The sequence below is a fragment of the Heteronotia binoei genome, chromosome 3, assembly GCF_032191835.1.
Source record: "Heteronotia binoei isolate CCM8104 ecotype False Entrance Well chromosome 3, APGP_CSIRO_Hbin_v1, whole genome shotgun sequence".
NCBI lineage: Eukaryota > Metazoa > Chordata > Lepidosauria > Squamata > Gekkonidae > Heteronotia > Heteronotia binoei.
The window spans coordinates 46631188-46655798 of record NC_083225.1 but is presented as its reverse complement, the minus strand read 5'-3'; the positions used below and the strand labels follow the sequence as shown (position 1 = coordinate 46655798).

The following is a 24611-nucleotide window of genomic DNA, read 5'->3' as shown; positions in this document are numbered from 1 at the left end:
TTTACTAGCTGCTGCTAAAATGGTGTTAGCCCAATTTTGGAAATCTCTCAATATTCCTCCAGTTAAAGCCTGGTATGCTAAAATCTGGGAGGTCTATGCTATGGACAAGATAGCAGATGGTTTATGCAATATAAACAATTCAGAAGGTAACGATTCTCTGATGTACAAGTGGCTTCCATTTCTTAAATTTTCTTTTGGTCCTGTAGATCAGATGCGTACATGTATACCTGGTACATATTATGACATTATTAATTTGATGTAATTAATATATGGACAGAGTACTTATTTTTTAATTCAGCTGCCAATTATGTATGTGTGTGTGAATATATGTATATATATGTGTGTGTGTGTGTGTGTGTGTATATATGTGTGTGTGTATATATATATAGTGTTTTGTTGTTTTGTTTGTATTTTGTGTATATATATATATATATTGTTTTCTGCTGGTATGCTATGCTTATACATAAAGAATGATTACAGATACAGTCATAGATTGCTTTATTTGTATGTTTATTAAATTCAATAAAAAAGTTTTTGGACAAAAAAAAAAGGTATAAGCTTTCATGGACATAGTACAGGCTTTCAGGTGCCCCTGGACTCAAGCTTTGTTCATAGCATAGTGTTCAGATTTGGGTCTCAGTGAGCAGGAAGCTCACCTAGCTATGACCCAAAATGGCATAGTAGAAAAGAGGAATATTTTATCTCTCTCAACCTATTCTGTAGAACAGCACTCATCCAGCATAAACTTTTGTGTTAAAATTCACTGCATTGTATGCTTTGGAGTCTACATACATCTGGTTGAGTTACACAAATAAAAAGTGTTGGGGGGGTGGAATTACAAAGAAAGTCCTCTAAGAATGGGTATAAGACAGGCAGAGTCCCACATATTTCAACTAGCTATGGGTAGGAGGGGGGAAAGCCTCCATCCCCTCAAAAGGAGCTATAGATCCTTCGAATCTGTGTCTGCCAACAGAGCCCCTTCGGCTAGTTCAGAGGGCAGCTTGAAGGCGGCCAGCCATATCACCTTGTCACTGAAGGGTGGGCAAAGAGGGGTGGCCGTTATCATATTTGCACTGCACCCCAGAATGGATGTCAGCAGTCCATCTGACTTGTGGCCCGGGCAGGGAAGGGCATGCATGAGTGAGGGGCAGCAGTTTAGAACCCAGATGGACAAGAGAATTAAATTCCTGTGGTTGCGTTGTCTGGGTGTATGTGGCAGCAGAGTTGGCACTTGGGTTTATTGCAAGCTTTGGTACCAGTGTCCATGCTCAAATGAGATGTTGTATTGTAGGTGAGGAGTTGTTTGAGATTAGGGGGCTGTCTGTGGGCAAGAAAAGGTTTGCCCCCCAGCGTTTTTTGAAAGAGAACTGTCACTGTCCAACAGAGGTTGTAAGTTGCTGATGATACATTGAACTGTTTTCAGTTGAGAGTTGTGTGTGACCACTAGTAGTGTTCTGTTATTGTCTTTTTTGGGTCTGTCTTGTAATAGGTAAAAGAGAAAATACATATGTATGCATTTTATAACACAACCATGCTAAAAGAAGACCTTTTTTAAAAAGCTGAGAGAAACAGTGCCCATAAGACCAGCATAGGGAAAGATTAAGGAATTCTTTTTTGGCACCAGTGGGTGAAGGAAATCCACATGTACCACATAAACCACTCACTACCATTTGTGTCATTATGCATCCAGGAGACAAAGATCAGTTAATCCAGAGGAAACTGCTGCATTGGAAGGTCAACTTTACAGCATTATACACCCATTTTACCACACTGAAGTCCCTACTGTCCCCAAATCCTGCCATCCACTGGCTCCACCTCCCCCAAATCTCCAAGTATTTCCCAACTCAAGAACTGGTGGCCCTAACCATCTTTCTATTTATTTAAAATGAATCAAGTATTTCAAAAGAAATTTAATTTAGAACCTGTTTTGTGATTTTCCATGTTAAATAAATGTGTAGTTTAATTATTTTAGCACATTCATATTCATTATATAGATACAATGTAAGCCATATGCAGTCCTGATTGGGGTGGGGCGAAACAGTGCAAATGTTAAGGTAACAAACAAATACACTTTCAGGTAAATTTCATGTCTATAGATGGTGTCTTGATCCCCTGTACCTCTGACCATCCACCAAGAAGCATCATGGCCAATTTATAGGTTGTCAAAAAACCCATTGGTCAGCAAAAGGCAAATAAAATGTCCCTGTGTCCAGTGACTGCTCAACAGCTGTGCTGCTTCAGGCTGTCACATGGAGAAAGCAGCAAGCCACACATGCCTGATGAATGCTCCATTGGGCACACATGGATTGGTGTGCTGTCTTTAAAGGTGCCTGAGGAACAAGGACAGAGGAGCCTTAGCTGCACTGGCATCTGCATGCAGAGGCGATGGCTGCAATGGGAGGCAGCGGTGCCAAATTCTGCCACCATCTAGAATAATCCACCTGAAGCCAATGCCCTACCCCACTTCATAGGACAGGCAGCCATGCCCATAGGTTTGATGAGATTGTTTTTGATATTTTTAAATCTACCCCTAGGCTCAGCAAGAAAGCCAAGCTACAATGAAGTAAATAAATAAATGAATAAATACAATGAAGTAAATAAATAAATCTCTGAGCATGTGTCCTATGAACAAAAATCATCTCTCCCTTCTTTGAAAACAGTTTCCACTTAGATTTATGGTGAGGGGGTGGGGGGAGGCGGTGCTTTATCTCCCCAGCATACATGCAACCCACATCTACAATCACCACATGTATTGTAAAGATCAGGAAAATTGAAATGTGCTTGTAAATCACCTCCTGCATGGCCTTCAATCAATTCTGAAACACAATATAAGCACACATTAATTTTTTTTTCACCCATCAAAAACCTAATATTTGCACTTTTAAAACTGTTTTTCCATATAAGAATACCCACAGCGGATGAAGGACTCAAATGCACTTTAAGTGGCACATGTGAATTCAGCCTTGCATAACATTTAAATGCAAGTAGAAGCAACCAAATGAATTCACTCTCTTTGTAAGCTCTGCCATTCACAGCAGACAACAGCATACAAGGGTAAAATGAATCACAAAAGACTACTAGCTAAGCCCGCAAGACAACAGTTGTGCATATACATAAAATGCTAGCAAAAATGACATAATAACTCCCTTATTAGCAAAATAATGTATAGTGCTTTTTCACATGGATCAGAAGATTGATTCATTTAGAAAACCTTGAGTTTGTAAGGTACAAAGGATTCAGTTTCAGTATCACATCATTCCTATTATTGATCACTAATACTTTTATTCCAATGTACAGAGTCATTACAATGCTCTGAATCATAAACAGAAGAGAAGAAACAGTTGTACTTCAACATTAAATATTTATTCTGTAGTTGGAAGAAGACTTTTAATGGAGGTGTATCTTTAGCTGGGTCTCAAGAAAATGAGCAGCAATGGAAAATCACAAGAAGTATAGAAATGCGGTGGTAGAGAGACAGCAGGGGTGGGGGGTAAGGAAAGGTTGCCCAGAAAGTCATGTGGAACATAATTGTTCTAAGAGAGCACTAAAGAAACCCTGTCTTGGCTTCCCTCTAAGCAGTCTTGCAATTAAAAACATATATTAAATGACACTTCTGGGCTCACTGAGTTCTTCAGTAAGATAACTAAAAGAGATGTCAGTCTGCAAGAGGAAAGCACAGAGTCATCATAATTTTACAAGGGAGATTTATGCAAGTATTAAAACTTTATAAAGTAATACCCAGTGAATCTTTCCTTTCCATCATGAAAAAGGAAACTGCAGTACAGAATTCCATGAAGAAAACATTTACTGGAACTAACTGAGCTTAATTTTGCAGCCAGCAAGCCTGGAGACAGCTGAAGCAAGCTTGACTAGCTGATTGTTAAGATCTGACCTGCTAAAAAAAAAAAATCTGTATTGCTGTGAAAGAATGGCTGAAAAACTAGTGCAACTAGAAGACATTATAATTTAAGCCTACTTCCATCTTAAGCACACTGATTTGAAGGTCCATGGGAGGTATATAGCCTGTGTGGTTGCTAACTAAAACATAACAGCAACTCACATGGGTGGAAGCAGGCCCACAATTAGGCAAATACAAACGGAATTCAAGCAGCTGTGGCTACAAAAAGAATAACAACACATACCCATACTATAGGCATTAACCTTAAATCTGCAGTACCAGGGCAGTTAAATTCACAGCTGGTGTTCTGGACTGAAATGTGTGCTCCCACATAAACACATGCAGCCCACTGGAGATCCCTGGCATAAATCCAAGCTCTTCAACATACGTTTGTACAAACAGCATTTATTAATTTAATTTATTTATTAAATTTGATTTAGAACTGCAGTCCCCTGCAGGATAGTACTCAGAGCAGTGTACAACACAATACATTGATACACCATTAAAATACATCAATAAAAAAACAGATAAAATTAGCAACACAGTAAATAACCTAAAGATGGCACTAAATGTTCTAATAGTGCCACTGTCTCACAAGGAAGTAAGGGGTGTGGGCGTGCAGACGATGATGATTGATGGGTGATGATGATGGGTGTTGATGATGATTGATGGGTGAGAGGGAATGATGATGATGGGGGATGGTGACAATGACTGATGGGGGATGATGGGGGATGGATGATGGGGAATGATGGGTGGGGATAGGGGATGATGGATTATGGGATGATGGGTGATGATGGGCAATACTGGGGGATGGGGGACGATGGGGTGTGCTGGATGGATGGGGGATGATGGGTGGATAATGATGTGATGAGGAGATGGAGATGATGGGTGGATGATGAGGGTGGGTGGATGGTGATGAGGAGAATAGGTGGGTGATGGGGTCTGTGTGGTGTGGTGGGGGATGATGGGCGGTGGTGGTGGTGGGTGGATTGATGATGATGCTGTTGCTATCATCAACCAAATGCCTGGTGAAACAACTCTGCCTTACAGGCCTTGTGGAACTGCATCAGGTCCTTCAGAGCATGGATGTTGTTCAACAAAGAGTTCCACCAGGTTGGAGCCAGGGTAGAAAATGCTCTGGCTCTGGTTGAGTACAGCCAGACATCTCTAATATAATGCAGTTAAAAGCAATGCAAAACTTCCACCGTCATCAGCAAAGGCAGAATGTAATATGCTTCATACTACTCCATATATTCAATCTGCTATCTGAAATGTATAAAAATCACTATGCAAAATTCTTTTTATTGGTTCTGATGTTGAGGGTTGTGCATCTATTTTAAAACTACAGAACTGATGGTTAATTATCAGACGCACACACTGATAAATATCTAGTGTCCCAAAATCACACACACAACTGCTTCAAAAAGACCCCAACAGCTGTTGCAGAACAGGAAGAGAAGACAGCTGTTAGTTCTTAGGCTCCCTTCTTATGTTAGCTTTGGGACATAGAAGATGCAGCAGTTAGGCTCCTTCCCACACTGCTCAGATAACATGAGACATCCCAAACCACGTGGGAGAAGCCACAACCAGGCTCATATTACCTCATTGGTTTAACATTACTCAAGTCGTGTGGGACAGAGCTATGCTATAGCAGTGCCCATGCCACAAAGAAAGGGGGGGGGGGGACAGATTTTGAGTCTGTATCTGAAGAAGTGTGTGTACATATGAAAGCTCATACCTTGAACAAACTTTTGTTGGTCTTAAAGGTGCGCTGGACTCAAAATCTGTTCTACTGCTTCAGACCAACACAGCTACCTACTCACCAGGATCTATAAGAAAGAGGGGGGAGGGTTTGAAAGGTGCTAAGAAATCTTGCCAAACCCTTTATTTATCCCCTTACACCTCTACCCTACCATTATAGCTACAGTAAATGGAGGGGGAAGAAAATCTCCATTACTTCTATATTGTGCCAGCTAACATGGCAAGTGGCCAAAAATTCTACCTACTGCTCTAAAAAGAGTTAACTGGCTTTCTGCTTCAGGTTAAAAAGGTAAAGGTAGTCCCTGTGTAAGCACCAGTTGTTTCCGACTCTGGGGTGACTGTCGCATCATGATATTTTCACGGCAGACTCTTTACAGGGTGGTTTGCCATTGCCTTCCCCAGTCATCAACACTTTCCCCCCAGCAACCTAGGTACTCATTTTACTGACCTCGGAAGGATGGAAGGCTGAGTCAACCTCAAGCCGGCTATCTGAGCCCAGCTTCTGCCGGGATAGAACTCAGGTCGTGAGCAGAGAGCTTGGACTGCAGTACTGCAGCTTCACCACTCTGCGCCAAGGGGCTCTTCAGGTTACTACTCACTAAAGTTATTTAGCTAAAGTACACCCGATTGGCCTCAATGAGGGCCAGGGCCTTTTCAGTCCAGGCCTGTAGCTGGTGGAATGAGCTCCAGCTGGAGATCTGGGCCCTGCGGGACTTATCTAAATTTGCAGGGCCTGTAAGATGGAGCTCTTCCACCAGGCTTTTAATTGATCTAATGGGTGTCCTCTGAAATTTTCACTTCCCCCATACCTTATTATCTAGGTGCTTAAACTGTGCCAATTGTCTGGATTATGGTCCTAAAATGTGCCAGTTATCTGAGGCTGTGCCAATTATCTGAAGCTGTACCAATTGTTTGAATTGTGGTCTCAGGCTGTGCCAATCATCTGAATTATGGTCAAAATGGAGTGGCGGAATCCCTATCAGAGACTCCTGTGAGAGTCGCCCATTTCCCGTGTGGGAGGAGCCTCGGCATGGTCAGACGGTTGTTGTGCACAATCCCTTTGGCACGGTTTGCATTTCTTTTTTTCCATACATTTTTAGTGGTCATGCTCATATGCACTCATGTACTCTGGGCAATTAAAAAAAAAAAAAGAATTCCAGTGAGTGCCTAGAGTGGATTGGCAGGTTCACACCACCAATCTGCCTTGCTTGCATGCTTCTGTGTTCATATGCTGGAAATGCGGAGGGTGTACGGTGCTAAAATTTGCTACCACTTCAGAAGTGGTAGCTTTTTGAGTCATGGCTGAGACACCTAAGGATGGGGTGGATACGGGAACAGGATGGGAAAGATGTGCAGCCCTGGTGCTAGGTGTTCTGCCACCCCAGGCCAAACCTCACCCTCTGCCCCCCAGTCATGGCACAATGATGTCACCCGGAAGTGACATCATCACAATGGCACACTTTGCACAAGTGTTCTTTCTCGGCTCTGATCACTCGCCCATTGCCCAGTCCTCTCCCACTTCAGAGGCAGCAGGCTGGGCAGGGGCTGCAGCCTTCTTTCTTTGCTCTGAGCAATCGGAGTGAAGGAAGAAGGACGCAGGAGGCCACTGCCCAGCCTGCTCCCTCTGAAGCAGGGGAGAGGGCTGGGCAAGGGGAGGGTCAAGCGTTCTCACTTGGCCTGCAGGGAGGGGGCGCCTGTCTCCACCCCCGTGGTGAGGTGGTACCCTAGGCAGCCACCTACCTTGCCAACTCTTATGTGCCGGCCTTGGAGGTCATCTGGAGCCGGAAGTCAGAACACCGAAAGGTACAAACAAGAATGCAAGCAAGGGCTGTGGTGGATGCGCATCATGCCAAAAGTGACTGTAGCACCATATTAAGTTATATTGTGGTTTTAAATTATTTAACTTAAATGCTGTTTTATATGTGATTATATTTTAATTGTTATTGCTTTGAATTTTATTGTTGTATCATGGTACAAAGTACAATGTCTTGTGAGCCGCCCTGAGCCTGCTTCGGCGGGGAGGGCAGGGTATAAATAAACATTTTATTATTGTTGTTGCTTCCATGGAGAGCCCAGCCCTGAGCAGTAAATGGGCCTCCAGTAGTGCTCCAATTAACATGCGGGGAAGCTCCTGCTCAGCCCCTTAGCCAGAAAATTGTGGGTAGAGGGGCCTAGGAGATAAAAAAGATTGTTGGGAGGGCTGCGGGGCTTGGTTGCTTCTTCCCTCCTGCAGCCAGCCCTCCTGGCCCCAGCTCTCTCTCACCTGTAGTAAAACACTTGGGTTGATTGTTTTTTAAAAAGTGGGTTCAGTTCAGATCAAGGTCTCCATAAACGTACAAGGAAGGAGATGATCGGAGGCACTAGGAAGGATGGGTAAAAATGAAAGGAGGGAGGGGGAGAGTTCCCATGGTGTGCTTGACACCTTAATAAATAAAAAATGGGGTGAGGGGGTGGTGCGCGGGGTTATTTTACAGTGTGTCTTCTCTCCTGTGGACTGTGCATTTCTGATCCAGCCCCAGGCTCTCTCTCTCACACACACAGTTGCTCTCTCTCTCTTCCCCTCCCTCGCTGTCCCACACTCTCTCTCACTCTCCCCCTTGCTGTTGCTCTCTCCTCTCTCTCTCTTGCTGTTGTTGCTCTCTGTTGTGCGCTTTCTTTCCCTCCCTTTTCCTCAGGTCCAATGGAGCAGCCCTACAGAGGGAAGGGGGGTCAAATAGAGTGCCTGCCCCCCCATAGCTACTGGCCTGTTCCTGCTAGAACTCAGGACTCCGTGATCGCCTTCCTCGCTCTAAGTCTCAGCATGATTGCTCCCTCAACCGCGCTACCTCTGGAGGTGAGTCAGGTGGGCTCCCTGCTTGCATCTGTGTCTCTTCCTCTTCCTCTGCTGCTGGGTCAGGTGCAGGGGAATGCTGGTGACAAGCTGTCAACCACAGAAGCACTAGAGGGACCGGCTACAGGCTCAGAAGCACTAGAGGGGCCAGCTACAGGCTCAGATGCCAGCTCGAGTGTCATCATTGCCCTGAAAGCTTATACCTTAAATAAAACTTTGTTTGTCTTAAAGGTGCCACTGGACTCAAATATTAGTCTCCATGTGGCTTTCAGGTGCTAGGCAAGCATCACGCAATACACTGGAAACCTTTAATCTGTAAGTGTCCTAAGAAATAAGTCCATCTCTAATATTTACATGTGTATGCATGCATGCACCTTGTACAGGTCCTTCAATTTCCCCCAGGCAAGCCATGAATTAACATAAACCTGCTAAACAGGCCCTTCATCATATGGTCAATGATCTATGTGCAAATGGCAGCAGCAATACCTGTAATTCTGGTTGTCTAAGCAGTCCCAAAAACAATAGCAGTGGTAGACAAATATAACGCTGTAGATCTCAGATCTTCCTTAGGGTGGTATAGGTCAGGACACTTGCTGAGGGAAACATAATTTTGTTGTTCAGCTCCAGTGCCTACTGTCTACTGTGACTTGATCAGGAGACAGATTGCCTAACCTGTCCGCCCCTTTAGGGAAATCTTTGGTATGTAGAGCTTCTGTTTTGTTTAGTCTTCCAAAAGATTTGTCTTTTTTTGCAGCCTCTGCCTTAAAGACTGGATACTATAGGGTTTTTTTGACCAAAGACACTCACAGTACACACTCACTTTTCCTTTGATCTCCATGTATCCATATGTAGGTTGTAGACATGCCAACAACTGAATTATTTCTATAATTTTTCTTCAGGAGAAACGGAGCAAACATTTTTTTTCTTTTTAAAATAGACTCAAGGGCTATCTCACAATGTATCCAATACATGTACTACAGAATATAAAAGGGGATAACATGTATGTCTTCACACAATTTTAAGGTTGCCAACCTCCGGGTAGGGGCCTGGATATCTCCCAGAATTACAACTGATCTCCAGATTACAGAGATTAGTTCCCCTTCAGAGTGGAGAGCGCACTCTACAGCATTATATCCTACTAAGGCCTCTCTTCTCCCCTTCCCTTCCCAGGCTCCACCTCCAAAAATCCAGGAATTTCCAAAACTGTTGTTGGCAACCCTGTCACATATGCAGGAACATTGAGCACGTTTGTAGAAACTGCTGTTGAACTGCAATCTCCCCAGCATGTGTGTGCTCAGAGATGCAGGTGGTCTCCCCTTTAAATTTAATGGTGCTTAGCACTGCAAACACAATTTTGTATACATATGAAGTGCGCTTGTCTTGATGTGCAACGTGTGTACATCTGTCCGCATGACAGTCTCTGATACCTTTCTACCAAAACAAGGAAAGCCCTATGTTCAGATTTTCCTGCAAGTTGTACTTAATCCCATATACCTATGAAGTTGCTGTGTCTATGGTAGAGTTAGTGGCACTCTTTCCTTTTTTCTATTCCAGATTGGAGTTTTATGAAAGCAGAAGTAAACCCTGTTGGAAAACTAAGCCCAAGATTCTCTGATATAGAACAGCAAACAGAGGGTGTTTTTTTTTTTTATGTTTGGTTGAATGCAAGGATAAACAGTTGAGTCATCCAATATTAGGAACTCCCCAGTGGAAAATTACAGATCTTTTTACCACTGCAGTCCCAGCACTAGAACTATCAGTGACCTGAAACTTTTCCATTACAGTGGGACTTGGGCAGCTTTTCCAAATTTATCTGGAGAGTCTTGATGGAAAGACCCAGCTGGTGGAACCATGAGCATCTTGGCTTTTGCTCAGGCAGACATAAAACTTAAAGACTTATGTGTGTATACAAACAAGCCTCATTACAAACCCCAGAATGAACTGCACGATGTATCTTTTACATTCACTACATCAATTTAATGATTTTGCAGCATGGCGTAATTTTGCAGGATGGCTTTGGTAAGAACCCAATAGTACTTTGCACACATAATTTCAGAAAGATCCAAATAACCAAACCCCTGGTTAAATGCACTGCACAAGGGACTTTTAGCTTTGTGCTTCACTGATAGCAGCACACAGCAAATTGCATTTAAAACCAATGGACCATTCAAAAGAAGCAATTGATGACAAAACTGGAGGTGTCTTTGGAGGGGGGGGGGGAGCTTAAAATCCTACAGGACATGCCCGAACCCCTGAGAGTACCTAAAGTAGCTTTTTGTATCCCAATCACTGTAGGTTATTATTAAGGTCATCACCTTGCCTCAAAGACTTTATAAAAATTGGAGCCCTGTCGCATCTTTAAGACCAACAATAAAACAATCTGAGAATTATTAATGGGAGACTGAAGATATAGAACTGTATTTATTTGGCACAATGGAGAAATTGTGTTTGTAATTGGTATGTCTCTGTTAGCCACAAGTGCCCATGCCAGGGTAACAAAAAGAAACATTTTTGGAATGGGGAAAGGAATATAGATCCACAGATGCCTAAATGACCATCTCGCATGGCATGAATGGAGAGTCTTTGGGGTGGTGAGATGACTTGAGCTGCTCTACCCATGGTTGTTTTAACATACCGAAATGATTCCTTTGGTATTAAGAATAAACAGGAGCCTTTGTGGCACTTTAAAGACAAACAGTGTTAATTTCAGCATTTGTGCAATAAGCAGAGCCTCAAGATTGCAGGAATTGTAGGTACAATGATAAGTGCAGGGCCAGCCCTGCAGCTAGGCAAACTAGATGATTGTCTAGGGTGCCGCCAAATTGGGTGCCCCCCACATGACTCGATTATGTTATCAGTACAGTAGGGGGGGGGCGGAAGTTAGCTCTGCCTAGAGTGCCAGATAGTCTAGGGCCAGCCCTGAATAAGTGAGTTCTGTTCTATATTAAACCTACGCAGCAACCTTGATAAATGTTTCAGGTGCCACAAGGCTCCTGCTTCACTTTCCAGAAACATGAGCCCTATTTCTTAAAGACAGACCCTGGCCGAAGATCTTGCCAGCTATGAGAGTGCCCAACTCCTACTTTATTTGTCACTGCAACCAAGGCCAACTTATTTATTGGGTACCGTAGACTCAGCATCTAGAGCCCACAATACTTTGAAGGGCCCACAAAAATGTTTTAACTTCTTTTAAAACCAGAAAGGGAGGGGATTTAACTTTTAGAGTTAAAGGTGTTTCACTTTTCCTTTCATATCAGAATAAAATAAAATTTTAGGGCCTGCAAAAATCTATTAAATTTTGCCCAAAACGGCAGGTAAAGAAGAAGATATTGGATTTATATCCCACCCTATACTCTGAATCTCAGAGCTGTCAAAATCTCCTTGACCTTCCCCCCCCCTCACAACAGACACCCTGTGAGGTAGGTGGGGCTGAGAGAGCTCTCACAGAAGCTGCCCTTTCGAGGACAACTCCTAGGAAAGCTAAGGCTGACCCAAGGCCATTCCAGCAGCTGCAAGTGGAGAAGTGGGGAATCAAACCGGGTTCTCCCAGATAAGACTCCGCACACTCCACCAAACTGGCTCTGAACATGTTGAAGGTTTTTTTTTTAAGGTATATAAAAATAATTTTCAATATTGATACTGCTGTGGTGGGAGGGGCCCACGAAAGTCACAGCAGCAGCAACACACTCGCACAACTCCCTCTCTGGGTTTAATATCACTGGCAGCGCTAAAGCTCGCCTCTGTCCGGCATTGGCGGGTCGCAGCAGCTTCGGGCTTCACCTCGGTGGCCAATAGAGCCGCGCAGGCCGCCCCGACCGGGGACTGCGCTTCGTCGCTCCGCCTTTGCGAGGGGTGGAGCCCGCTTGAAGCCGCCCGCCTGCCTTCCTTTGTGCTCGGCAGTTGCGGCGCTGTGGTGGCAGTCGGTGGCTCGGAGCTCGGCTGCCTCTTTCACGCCGTCGCCGCTCGGTTGGACGGAGCCCGCTGCCCGAGCGCCATCCTCGGGAGAGCTCTGCCGCCATGTCGCTGGGATCCGGGCCGGAGGCGGGCTTCTCGAGCGAGGAGCTGCTGACCTTGCGCTTCCCGCTGCACCGCGCGTGTCGCGACGGCGACTTGCCGGCTTTGTGCGCTCTGCTTCAGAGCGCGCCCCGCGAAGACTTGGCAGCCGAGGACTCTTTCTACGGGTGGACGCCCATCCACTGGGCCGCGCATTTCGGAAAGGTAGATCGAGAGGGGCTGAAAGGAGCCGGTGCGGCGCTGGGCAAGGCAGATCGAGAGGGGCTGGATGGCCGGGTTTTGGCGGGCTGCGAGGCCGGCCAGCCTCTGGCGCTCTGCCTCAAGGCGTTCGTGGAGAGCAGCGCGCGCGCCGCTGCGGCCGCCATTTTAGAGCGTTTCTCCCGCCTTGTTCTCCTCAGCGGGGTCTTGGCCAAGAGGGGGCGGGAAGGAAGCAGCCATTCTCTTTTATGCGTCTCGCTTTTCCTCCGTTGGGAAGCCTTCCTTGTCGCGGGGGTGGGGGACGACGACTCCGGAAGGATAGAAAGTGTGCCCTCAAGAGGGGTGGCGATGGCGCTGGTGGCGGTCTCCAGACTGCCTACCACCGCCTGCCCTTGTTCATATCGAAACTTACAATTTTGAACCCTAAATAATAATTTTTTTAAAAGTCTCGTGACGCTGCAAAGGCGAGCGGCATTGTTGATGCCTAAACTGTCGTGGACTAGGGGCCCCCCTTCCTCCGATGAAATGGGCTGTAGGCCAAAAAAAAAAGCTTACACGCCTCAAGGCAGTCTGCTAGTGGTTTTTGTTTATTTGCGTTTGCTATAGCAGGCTTTCCGCCTCTACCCCCAAAGCCTATTCTGAGCTGCAACGCACTGGCTGCTCGCTGTCGAAATGTTTTAGAACTCACGCGCAGTTCAGACGTGGGGATTTTGAGGACCGCAAGAAGGCCTCGGTCGCCTAAATCTGTTGATTGCCTTTCCGTAGTGTATAGGTGTAGATGGGTTGGGTACAATCCGGGTGGGGGGTGTCAATGACATTGGTCCCGGGGCTTTGGTTTTCTGGTCTGATTCCCATTTTTCCGACCCTACTTGATTTGTTAGGATGAAGGCCAGTAGTTTTGCTGTGTAAATGTTATAGGCTACTTTCTTTCAACCAGGAACAAGAAGAGCTTTCCGAGGTTTACTAATGTCCCAGCCCACCCCGCTTCTCCTCTCCTCTTCTGTGGCTTCAGCCTCAGTATTATTTGCAGAAGACTTCCTAACCCCACCGTTCAAAAAAGCAGGTGTCCTTTTTAATTTAAGGTTGTTGCCGCGCACTTCCTATTAAATGTTTAATGGCAGGTCCTTTTTAGTTCCTAAGGGAGTGTTGTTCATGCTGCAATGTTCTAATATCTGGGGAGACTTGGCTGTTTCTTGGTAGATTGAAAAGTAGGTTTTTCTGTGCCTTCTGGTCTTTGAATGGACTTTCCTACATGAATTTTGTGTGTTCCTCCCATTTTGCAGGTTGAGGCACAGAAGTACTAAATAATACTGATCTCTCGATCATAACTGCCCCTGTTCCTTTCCTCTTCTGAAAGGGTAATATAGTTCAGCCACCCTAAGCCTAGGAAGTTTTAACACAAACAAATCCATAAATTTCAGCCCAAAACTTTTGAAATATGTAGATGTCCTGTGAAGAGTAAAGAGCACTATGTCTGACCTGCTGTTTTAGTCCATCAGCACCTTACATTGTTTAAGGTTGGGTGTAGCCTCTAGATTACACCAGTGGTGTGTCCCTTTTCCCTTCAAACTTTTATCAGGGCTGCTTTGAGTTCCCTAAGAGCCACCTGTGTGTGTAATCAGGCTTTTGAACGCCTGGGGACTGTTTTCCCTTGTTCTGATTTATCTGTTGCTACAACAGCAGATAAATCTGCTTCAACAGTGTTCTTCAGAGTCTTGGAAAGACATAAATGTTTGTTCCGATGGCAGGCAGGTCTGGGCATGTGTTTGGCAACAATAAAGCTCTTTCTGATAGTAGATGGAAGTTAATTTAATCAGGACTCTTACCATATCTCAACTATTTGTTTCCTTGGCAAGTATCAAGTGTTGTATTGTTTTGTTGCATTTTTGTGTAAAACCACACTGAATCTGCTGTGTTGGTAAAATATTTGTGTTTCAAAGGAATAGAGTAGTTTTAAGCAGTATTTTTGCTTACAATTTTAATTGGGGGGTCTATTTTTGAAGGCTTGCTTTTATTATACATACTCTTTTTTACATAAACACTGTTTCTTCCTTACAAGGGCTTAGAAATAAACCACTTGGATTTTATTAACTCCGTAATCTAAAATTATGTTTTTTCAGTAACGTAATGATGTTATCTGACATTGGCCTTTGAGCCCCCTGGGGGGGCACTTTTTCAACTAACAGAAAAATCACTTTACATCCACATAATCCTAGAGTCAGATTTGAATGGGAAGCTTATTGAAACGCTAAGCTTGTTAAAATTGCACCAGGACATGGTCTTAAAGCCCTTTCTTAGAGACTCTTAGCTGTTTCTGGTCAGTGCCCAAGAAGTAGGTTTCAGAGGCATATGCTACTTTACATTAAATAAATTAACTACAGGAAAACCAGGATGTAAATATAATATTCCATTTAAAGAATATTACAAGAGTGGTTTTTGTTGACGATGACTTATGCATTCACTGCAGCTAATCAAATTTGTAATGTATGAGGAAACTGAATTTGCAGTGCGTGATGAGCCGTAATCTATTTATTTAACTTTAGCATCATACAATATTCATTTGATGTTTTTCATGATTTAATAGGATGCACAGATAGACTGGTCAGAGGTTAAAGATAGAATTCTGCTGTCAGTACAACCAAATGCAAACAGCTTTATAAACTGATGCTGGCATGTCAGGCTTGTACTTGTGTGCTATTGTATTGCCTGTTTTTTTTTTTTCTTTCACTCTTGGTAGTGTTTCTGATTGTAAGTACTGGGTTCTGACATTCTGTACAGGCTTGTCAGAAAGATTAAACCCAGGATGTTGTTAGGGAGGAGGAAATGCACAGTATGTGATATTTTTAGCCCTGAGGAAAAACATGACTTGTTTTATGTTTTAGAATATGTAAATTCTTCTTAATGTTAGGATTGTCAGACTCAAAATGAAAATCTGAGAACTTTGAGTTCATGTGGCACTTTTATAGTACCTAAGTATTATTTCCATAGCTGATCCGGGTTATCATGCAGTTTATTAATTTTAATTATGAGTATATTGTCACTAAACTATAACTTTAATTGACTCCTTGTAACATGTGATATGACATGTTACAAAGAGTCAATGAAAGTTATAATTTAGTGACAATGAAACTTCTACTGATATTATTTTAATACTTTCCCCATTTCATTACACTGTTATTACTGTATGTCATGAGAACCTGGAACCTCTGACCTTATTCATAATCCATTATGTGTAACTACAAATCTGTTCCTGTCCCTTACACAGGGAATCATTCCAAGCCTCTTAACATTCAACTCCTGTTCCCTGCTTCTGTGACTCACATCTCAAAAATATTTTCCTTCCAGTAAGCACTGGAAGAAGGGAGCTCTGACTAGTGAAAATTCATGCTGGAATTCTTTAGGGTGCCTCTGTTTTTTTCATGTGTAACTTCACCTACCACATAGTCCGTATTTCAGATGTAAAGTAGTGGAGGGGAGTCAAGAAATGGACTGCTGGTCAATTTCTTGTTCTTCCATTAGACATAGAATTAAACTTTGATTCAGGCTTTTATCAAAGGCCAGGAGAAACATCTGGTGTTTGTTTTGAGAAAGTTAGCAAGTCCCTTTGTACATAAGGCACCAGTGCTTCACAACACTCTTGTAATTTATGGGGTAAATAATAATACATTTTATTTTTTATCCCGCCCTCTCAGGGCGGCTCACTGTTGGAGCAAGAATCTACATAAACCCAGTCTGACAGCTACAGTATGACAGCTGGTGATCTAGCTACCAGGCTAGGTCACAGTGACCTGATCAGCAGACCGGCTTGAGCCGGCAGAAGCCAAGTGATGCAATCTGCTGAGTCAGCACGGCCAGGATTGGCTGCTTGGACTATATATGATCTGTGTGTGCATCACACAGCTCTCTCCCTGTGAGATGGTGGTTAGGCGAAGCACTTTGTCTGTGGAGGTGATATTGTATAGACTGCACAAGAGAGCACTTGTTGTGTATATATGTTAATACACCTTTTGGCACTAGTTGCACGTGTCTGCCTGATTTTCTTTCCTGAAGCCCTGTGTCGGGCAAGTCATCTCCCTCACTCTGCTACTCCCGCTCCGACAGGGTTATGGGCCCAGGGCGGTTCCGCTGCGCGGAGGAGAGAGTTGAGAGTTGAGCTGACTGTGAGTTTGGAAAGAGCCGGAGGCGAGGAACGCCGGTGAAGGACACAGAAGCACCACCGTTCTCCGTTTGAGAGCCAGAGGGACGTCGGCAGCCAGCTGTGAGGAGGAGTCGGCACGATGGCTCAGCAACAGCTTGGAGTAGCCGTTGAGAAGCTCACCTCAGCCAACTACGCGGTGTGGAGCCTGAGAATGCAACACTACCTCAAGCGTGAAGGGCAATGGCTGTTCGTGAGTAACCCCCCTGCTGACTTATCTCCTGCCGAGACTGTGTTATCGGATAAGGCACTGGCCAACATAGTGCTATCTATAGGAGATGACCAGCTGGTTTATGTGCGAGGGAAGGACACTCCCAAGGCGGCCTGGGACGCGTTGAGTGCGGTGCATGTTAGCACCACTGCTGGTTCCCTCATGGCCTTGACAAGGAGGATGTTCCGCACCGTTATGCCGGCTGGAGGGTGTGTGAAAGATCACATCAAACGGCTAACGGACTGTTTCGTTGAGCTGGAGGCAAGAGGCAAGACTGTAGCTCCAGACGACAGAGTGTACATTTTGCTGTCGTCGTTGCCACCTGAGTACACTCCCCTGATAACTTCTCTGGAGACGGTGGACGTAGCGACCCTGACCATGGAATACGTCTGTGCCCACCTGCTTGACTTCCAAGAGAGAATTGCGGCCGTGAGCTGTCCGGGGGTGTCGGCCGGGCAGCGTGCTGTTATCGGTGTGTCCGGGAAGACAGCCAAGAATGAGCCAGCTTTTGCTGCTGGCAGGCGTCCGAAGGTGGAGGAAGTGGAGCCGACTGCGTTTGCAGTCCGTCGCTGCTATGGATGCGGGTCGTCGCAGCACCTGCTCCGAGCTTGCCCTGAGAGGGAGAAGAGGCGGGGGCGTGTGCGGCGAGAGCGGAGGACCGCCAGCCCGTGTGAGGAAGCAACCCGGCTGGTCACGTCTGCAGTAGAGAGCACAGGGTCTGCTTGGATTTTAGACTCCGGGGCAACGAGCCATCTCTGCTGCGAGAAGGAGTTGTTGAAAAACATTGACAGTCCTGAGCATAAGTATGTGAGATTGGCTGATGGGACCACTGCCAATTCTGTTTGCTCAGGCAATGTGGAATTTCCTGCACTGAACTGTATGTTGCAAAATGTGTTGTATGTACCCTCACTGCAGTCTAACCTGTTGAGTGTTAGTACACTGTTTGACCAGGGATACCAGGTGAGATTTGAGAAAACCTGCTGCAAAATCCTGGGAGGTGGGGGAAAGTTGCTTGTGACAGGAAAGAGGGAAGGTAAACTGTATGTGGTCCAGAGTGATTGTGCCCAGGTGGCTCAGGTGTCGAATGAGCCTGTGCACAATAATTGTATACATTTGCTCCATAGGAGACTTGGGCACTGCGGATTTAGGGCGTTAAAGAAAACCCTGGAGCTTGTGCCTAGTTTGAAAGTAAATCCTTGCAAATGTTACTTGGATTGCCAGGTCTGCAAGAAGACCAAAAGCAAGGCGTGTGCTGTTGCTAAAGAAAGCTCAAGGGAAAGCACACGAGCCCTGGAACTAGTCCATTTAGACGTTATTGGCCCATTGCCAAAGAGTCTGTCGGGGAGGAGATACTGCTTGGTGGCCACCGACGACCACACGAGGTACGCGTGGGTTTTCACCATGGTGCATAAGTCTGAGGTGTATAAGACATTCACCAAGTGGGTCAAAGCAGTGGAGAGACAATTAGGGGTTAATCTCCTAGCTGTACAAACCGACAGAGGGGGGGAATTCTTATCTAACCAGATGAAACGTTGGCTGGAGAACAAGGGCATCGCCCACCGTCTGACGAACCCGGCAACGCCCCGAGAAAATGGGCATGGGGCTGTATTGCAGAATGTGATGTATTGCATGTTAGAGGATGCACAACTGCCAATGACCTATTGGGCAGAAACCATACATGCAGCTGTTTTTTTGCAAAATAGGGTTTGGTGTAATACTGTGAAAAATGTGCCTTACAGGTTACTGTTGAACAAGACCCCAGATTTGAGTTCTTTAAAAGTCTTTGGGTCACGGGCTCGGGTTGGCATCCACTCCACGAGTAGCGGGGAGGGGGATGTCCGGGCAGAGAGCCTAATTTTTCTGGGCTACAAGCCAAGGGCCAGGTGTTATCGTTTCTGCAATAGCAAAAGCAAGATAACACTTAGTAAGAGTGCCCAGTTCAATGAAGAAAGCAGCTGGCCAAGGTTGCACTCCTTGCAGAAACAATTTGTCCTGCTGCCAAGTAGCGATAACGATGTTGGAGCGCAGCCCAGAACTCCAGCCCAGGAGGTGGCACCCAGTGGGGCTGGAGAAGGTGAGCCGAATGCTGGCACAGAGCCTGACGAGCAGAGTCAGGAGGCAGAGCCTCAAATGCAGGAACTGGAGGTAAAGTGTGAGAGTCAGGAGGTTCAACACCCAATTACAGGGGCAGAGCAACCAGCCCAGGAGGTGGGAACAGAGCAACCCGAAGAAGACAAAGCTGGTCCAAGCACAGGGCCACGGGTGTCTGCCAGGTCCACCAAAGGCCAACGTCCCGCTAGGTACAAGTGTCCCTATGTCACTCTGACTGTCAATCCAGACCCACCCGGATTTGAGGAAATGTTAAAAGAAAAGGCTAAGAAATGGAAAGCCTGGGTGGCAGAGTGCGAGGCAAGGGAGAAGGAGGCTGAAGCCAAGCGTCTGAAAGAGCTGGCTGAACAGGAACACGATGATGTGTTTTACAATCATGATGAGTTCCTGAACGAATTCCGGAAAGGGTTCCGAGCTACGTAAATATGAACTGTAATGTCGCTGGTGGACATGTATGTAAACTGTGTAAAGTGTTTTGGTGCACTGGGTTTAAATAGATTAGGAGGTGTGTTGGAGCAAGAATCTACATAAACCCAGTCTGACAGCTACAGTATGACAGCTGGTGATCTAGCTACCAGGCTAGGTCACAGTGACCTGATCAGCAGACCGGCTTGAGCCGGCAGAAGCCAAGTGATGCAATCTGCTGAGTCAGCACGGCCAGGATTGGCTGCTTGGACTATATATGATCTGTGTGTGCATCACACAGCTCTCTCCCTGTGAGATGGTGGTTAGGCGAAGCACTTTGTCCGTGGAGGTGATATTGTATAGACTGCACAAGAGAGCACTTGTTGTGTATATATGTTAATACACCTTTTGGCACTAGTTGCACGTGTCTGCCTGATTTTCTTTCCTGAAGCCCTGTGTCGGGCAAGTCATCTCCCTCACTCTGCTACTCCCGCTCCGACATGAATATACAATAAAATCATATAATTCAACAAATACTACATTATATAAAACCATCATTTAAACCAACATTTCTATAAATATTTAAACATTTGTGGTGCTATATTACAGATATTCGATAATCTAGTGAGTGCCTCTGGGACAGTTCTCCCTCATTTGCCACCCTTTGTCCCCATCCATCAAGGAAGGAGGAAAGCCACTGTAAGGCTGACCCCCTAATCTCTGTGTCGGCGGATCAGTAACCGATGGTCGACCGTGTTGAACACAGCTGACAGGTCAAACAACATCAGCACTGCGATGCCACCTCAATCCAGATGCCGCTGGAGATCATCCACCAAGGCGATCAGCACTGTCTCCGTCCCATGGCCCGGGTGAAAGCCGGACTGGTGAGGATCTAAGATGGAAGCATCATCCAGAAAACCCTGCAACTGTAACGCTACTCCCCTCTCAATAATTTTACCTAAAAATGGTAAATTTGAGACCGGTCGGTAATTTGCCAATTCGGCCGGATCTGCTGTACTCTTTTTCAAGAGAGGACAGACCATAGCCTTTTTCAGAGGTGTTGGAAATTTAATCAGCCAAGAGGAGCATGGGTCCAGATCACATGTTGTTGGGCGTACAGTAGAGAGAATTCCATCAACTTCCCCTAGGCTAAGTGTGTCAAAGTGATCCAGAACTGAACCAGAAGACAGGCATGGAGCCTCGAGTTCTTGTACTGTTTCCAATGTAGTGGGAAAGTCCTGGCGGAGTGATGTGATTTTATCTGCAAAAAATTTTGTAAAAGCCTCACAGCCTATCTCTATTTCTCTCACATTTGGTCTGCCTTGAGGCAGTGTTGTAAGATTTCCAATTATCCTAAATAATTGTGCCGGGCACGAATTTGCCGACGCAATCCTAGCCGCAAAGTAATCCTTCTTTGTGGCTTTGACTGCCATCTCATAAGACCTCATAAACGTTCTGTAGGATGTTCTCGTCACTTTATCACGAGTATGCCGCCACTGCCTCTCTAGTCGTCTGAGCCCTTGTTTCAGCTGTTGTAGCTCCGAGGTGTACTATGGAGCCAACTTAACATGAAGGCGCAGAGGACGTTGGGGTGCGATCTTGTTGATGGCCCTGGATAGCCAGCCATGCCAAGCCTCGACCAGGTCATGAAGGGAATCGCCAGGGGGCCAGGGATCCCACAGAGCCATTTGGAACTGCTCAGGGTCCATCAGACTCCGCGGGCGAACCAAAATAGGCTCTCCGCTCATACAGGGTTGGGGGTGGTGCATTCACACAGGCCTTGAGGGCAAAGTGATCCTACCATTGCACCGCTTCTGCAGCAATATCGTCCACCAAAATCCCAGACGCAAAGATCAAATCTAACATGTGTCCTGCCTGGTGTGCGGGAGTTGTAACAAATTGGGAGAGTCCCAGTGTCACCATGGAAGACGCTAGGCCCATCGCCTGACTGGAGGCCGCGTCATCGGCATGGACATTGAAATCACCCAGGACCATAAGCCCTGGGTATTCCAATGCCCAGTCTGCCACGGCCTCCATCAGGGATGATAAGGTGCTGGCCGGTGCGTTAGGCGGATGGTACACCAGCCGGATCGCCAACCCCTCCCCAACATCCCACACCAGTCTAGCACATTCTATACCATCGATCATTGGGGCCGGGAGAGCTCGGAAGGAGTAATCCTCCCGTATGAATAGCGCCACCCCTCCCCCCCGCCCGCTGGTCCGTGATTGGTGAAAGACCAAGTAACCCGGGTGGGAAAAGAGATTGTAGATGAACATTCCATCTCATAAAATGGCCATTCCCCTCTCCTCCCCCCCCCCCCCCAGCAATTTGTTATAACACAGTCACATCAACAGAACTTCAAATGTCTGGATTAGACATGGAAGTTTGGGGTTTTCATGCACCACAAACCTCTACCAAACTCCTCCATTGAATGAACAGGTTTGTGGTTTGTCCAGTTCGTCCAGTCCGCACTGAGCTCCGAAGACATTTAAATGCCTTCAGAGCTAACTTCTGTGCAGCATGGTCAGTTTCAGGTCCAGATTAAATTAATTTAAATCTGTAAGAAAGACTTTATTGCTGCCAAGCACAGGCAAAGACCAGTTGTATACTACAGGCAGAGACAAATATTTTGGTATTTCCAAGATTCTGAAGAAACGCTTGCTGCAGATTTATCTGTTGCAACAACAGATAAATCAGAACAAGGGAAAACAGTCTTTCAGACTTTTATCGTTGCTGCTATGAGTGCTCTAATTGCCACTGGTGTGTGTTCAGGTTTTTGAATGCCTGGGGACTGCTCACACCAAGGGACCCCTGGTTTGGGAATTCTTAATAAGGGGAGAGAGTTGTATACACCACCTGGAGTTCCTTAAAGGAAGGACAGGATAAATATATATTATAGTCGTCTGGGAGAAAACCGTCTACTAGCTTTTTTGTGAAAGCTTTTGATGCTGCCCTTTTCAGTCTATGGTCTTGGTTAGTTCTAATTGTATGTATTCAGAGCTTAGTTACCCTGGTGTTATGTGTTCAGAGACACATATGAGTATCCATTAATTTATTCCTCCACACGCATAAGCTGTTCTCTAAAGGGAGTACTGTAGTGTGTGGAACCATGGTGGATTACTGCCAGTGTTCAAACCCCAAGTGCCAGGTTGCAATGGCAACCACAAATTGGCTTCTGGCGAATGGCAGGTTTACAGTTTTTGCTGTGATGGATAGTTTGGGAAAGCTCAGCGCAGGCTGTTGAAGTGTTTGCTTAACTGTCAACTTTTCCTGGTGGGGTTTCTTTCAAAGGTTCGAAAGGCCAGTTTGCTCAACACCAGATTGAAGAGTGGGACCAGTCTGATCATGTGTGTGTTTACTCAGAAGTAAATCCCATTGTAAACTCACTCATGTATGGTTTGATATTAATTCCTGTATAACTGCATAGGATTTCAGAGGGGTAACTGTTAGTCTGTTGTAGCAGAATAAAACCAGTCAAGTGGTATTTTAAAAACTAACATTTATTTCAATATGATCTTTCATGAGTCACTTACTTCTTTAGTTTATTGTCTCACACATTCAGCATAACCCCATTGTCAAATGTGACTGAAATGGGCTTTGGTGTAAGACAAGTGCTCCTTTGTGTCTCTGACAGATCTGCTAAAGCAAAGATTTTTAAAAGATCTGGCAGTCTAGTCTCTCTGTCAAATTCATTTCAGTATCTTTGTTGTTTTGGGTTTTGATATGGGAAAAGCAAGTTACTACACAGCTGATGAATATTAACAACTGAGAAACATGAAGCATGGAGAAAGGCACCATGACACGCACTTTGGGAAGGGGAAAAATCCTGCAAAGTCTCTCCATCCACTGCCCCTTAGAAAAGCACTTTCATTAGTATTCTTTGCTGTATTTATTTTTGGATTTTTCTTTGGACTAGTGTGGCTTTCTTGGACTTCTATTTTCCATCCTTCATAATATGTGCTCAGTGTTACTTTGCTGGAAATTGTGGTTTCTTGCTGGTTAGTAGGCCTTGTTTGGTTAAATTAGGATTGGTCACTAGGTAATCTTGAAAATTAGGTTGACTGTGAAACAACCGTGGCTTAGCATTTCCAAAAACAACCTTTGCAACCAAACATTTGTAATGAACAGTTTTTCCTTAGTGAGTGGTATGAATTCAAAGTCCTTAGAGAAAGAGAAACAAACTCAGTGAGCTTCTAAATTTGGCACTAGCTTAGTCTCTTCAGAGATCTGCTCAGTGTGTTTTGCATTATAATAAAAATATTGTGTTTGTTGCAGACAATTCTGGTTCCTGGATTAAGGGGCTGGCTTCTAGGTGCAAAGATGGGTTAGTTGTGTTTACATGCCTGTGGTACTAAGGGAGAACTATGATGTATTTCCAAGGTGTTAGAAGAAGTGATCTCTTTTAAAATTCATGAGATATACAGATTAGCTGCTGGGGTTTGTTTTTGTACTTTTTGTGGTTTTTAAATGTCATTGTGGTTAACTTATCTGAGTGAATTTTAATTGTCAAATGTAAACATGTTAAAAGAATTGTGTTTTCAGTGTAAAATTTGTATTTTCTTTATAATCTTTGACAGTAAAGAGTAGAACAAAAAAGGTGCACAGTTTTGTTAAAATGATTAAGATGTGAAGAAAAGATAAACATGTTGCTTTTTAGTTTATGGAAGGGGAAAATAATTTATTGACTTATTTGTATGCTTCAACGTTACTTGTAGAATCAGTACATCTACTGTCTTGTAGTCTTTTATGTCCTACCCCCACCTGTGATTGTTGCAGCACTAGAAAGACCTGATATATATTGGCTCAAATGTGAAACACACGGAAAAGCACCATGACACACAAAATCTCATTTAGGATTATAGCCAGACAACGTATTCTAGAACATTTCCCTTATAAATTTTGTAGCACTAATGTGAAACTGTTTTTCTAAGATTATGGCATACCAGCTTTTAGCTGTAACTAAGAAAGTAAGATAAAGCATCATATAAC

At 44.9% G+C, this 24611-nt stretch overlaps 1 protein-coding gene across 1 annotated transcript in view; it reads left to right on the top strand.

Annotated features, from left to right (window-relative positions):
- The first annotated feature begins 12408 nt into the window (after positions 1-12408).
- The window catches only part of ANKRD10 (ankyrin repeat domain 10), a 41655-nt gene continuing 29452 nt past the window's right edge, over positions 12409-24611 (top strand). The window contains exon 1 of the mRNA XM_060233702.1: positions 12409-12707. Coding sequence (XP_060089685.1) covers positions 12507-12707 — 201 coding nt within the window. The 5' untranslated portion in view covers positions 12409-12506. The remainder of the gene's footprint in view (positions 12708-24611) is intronic.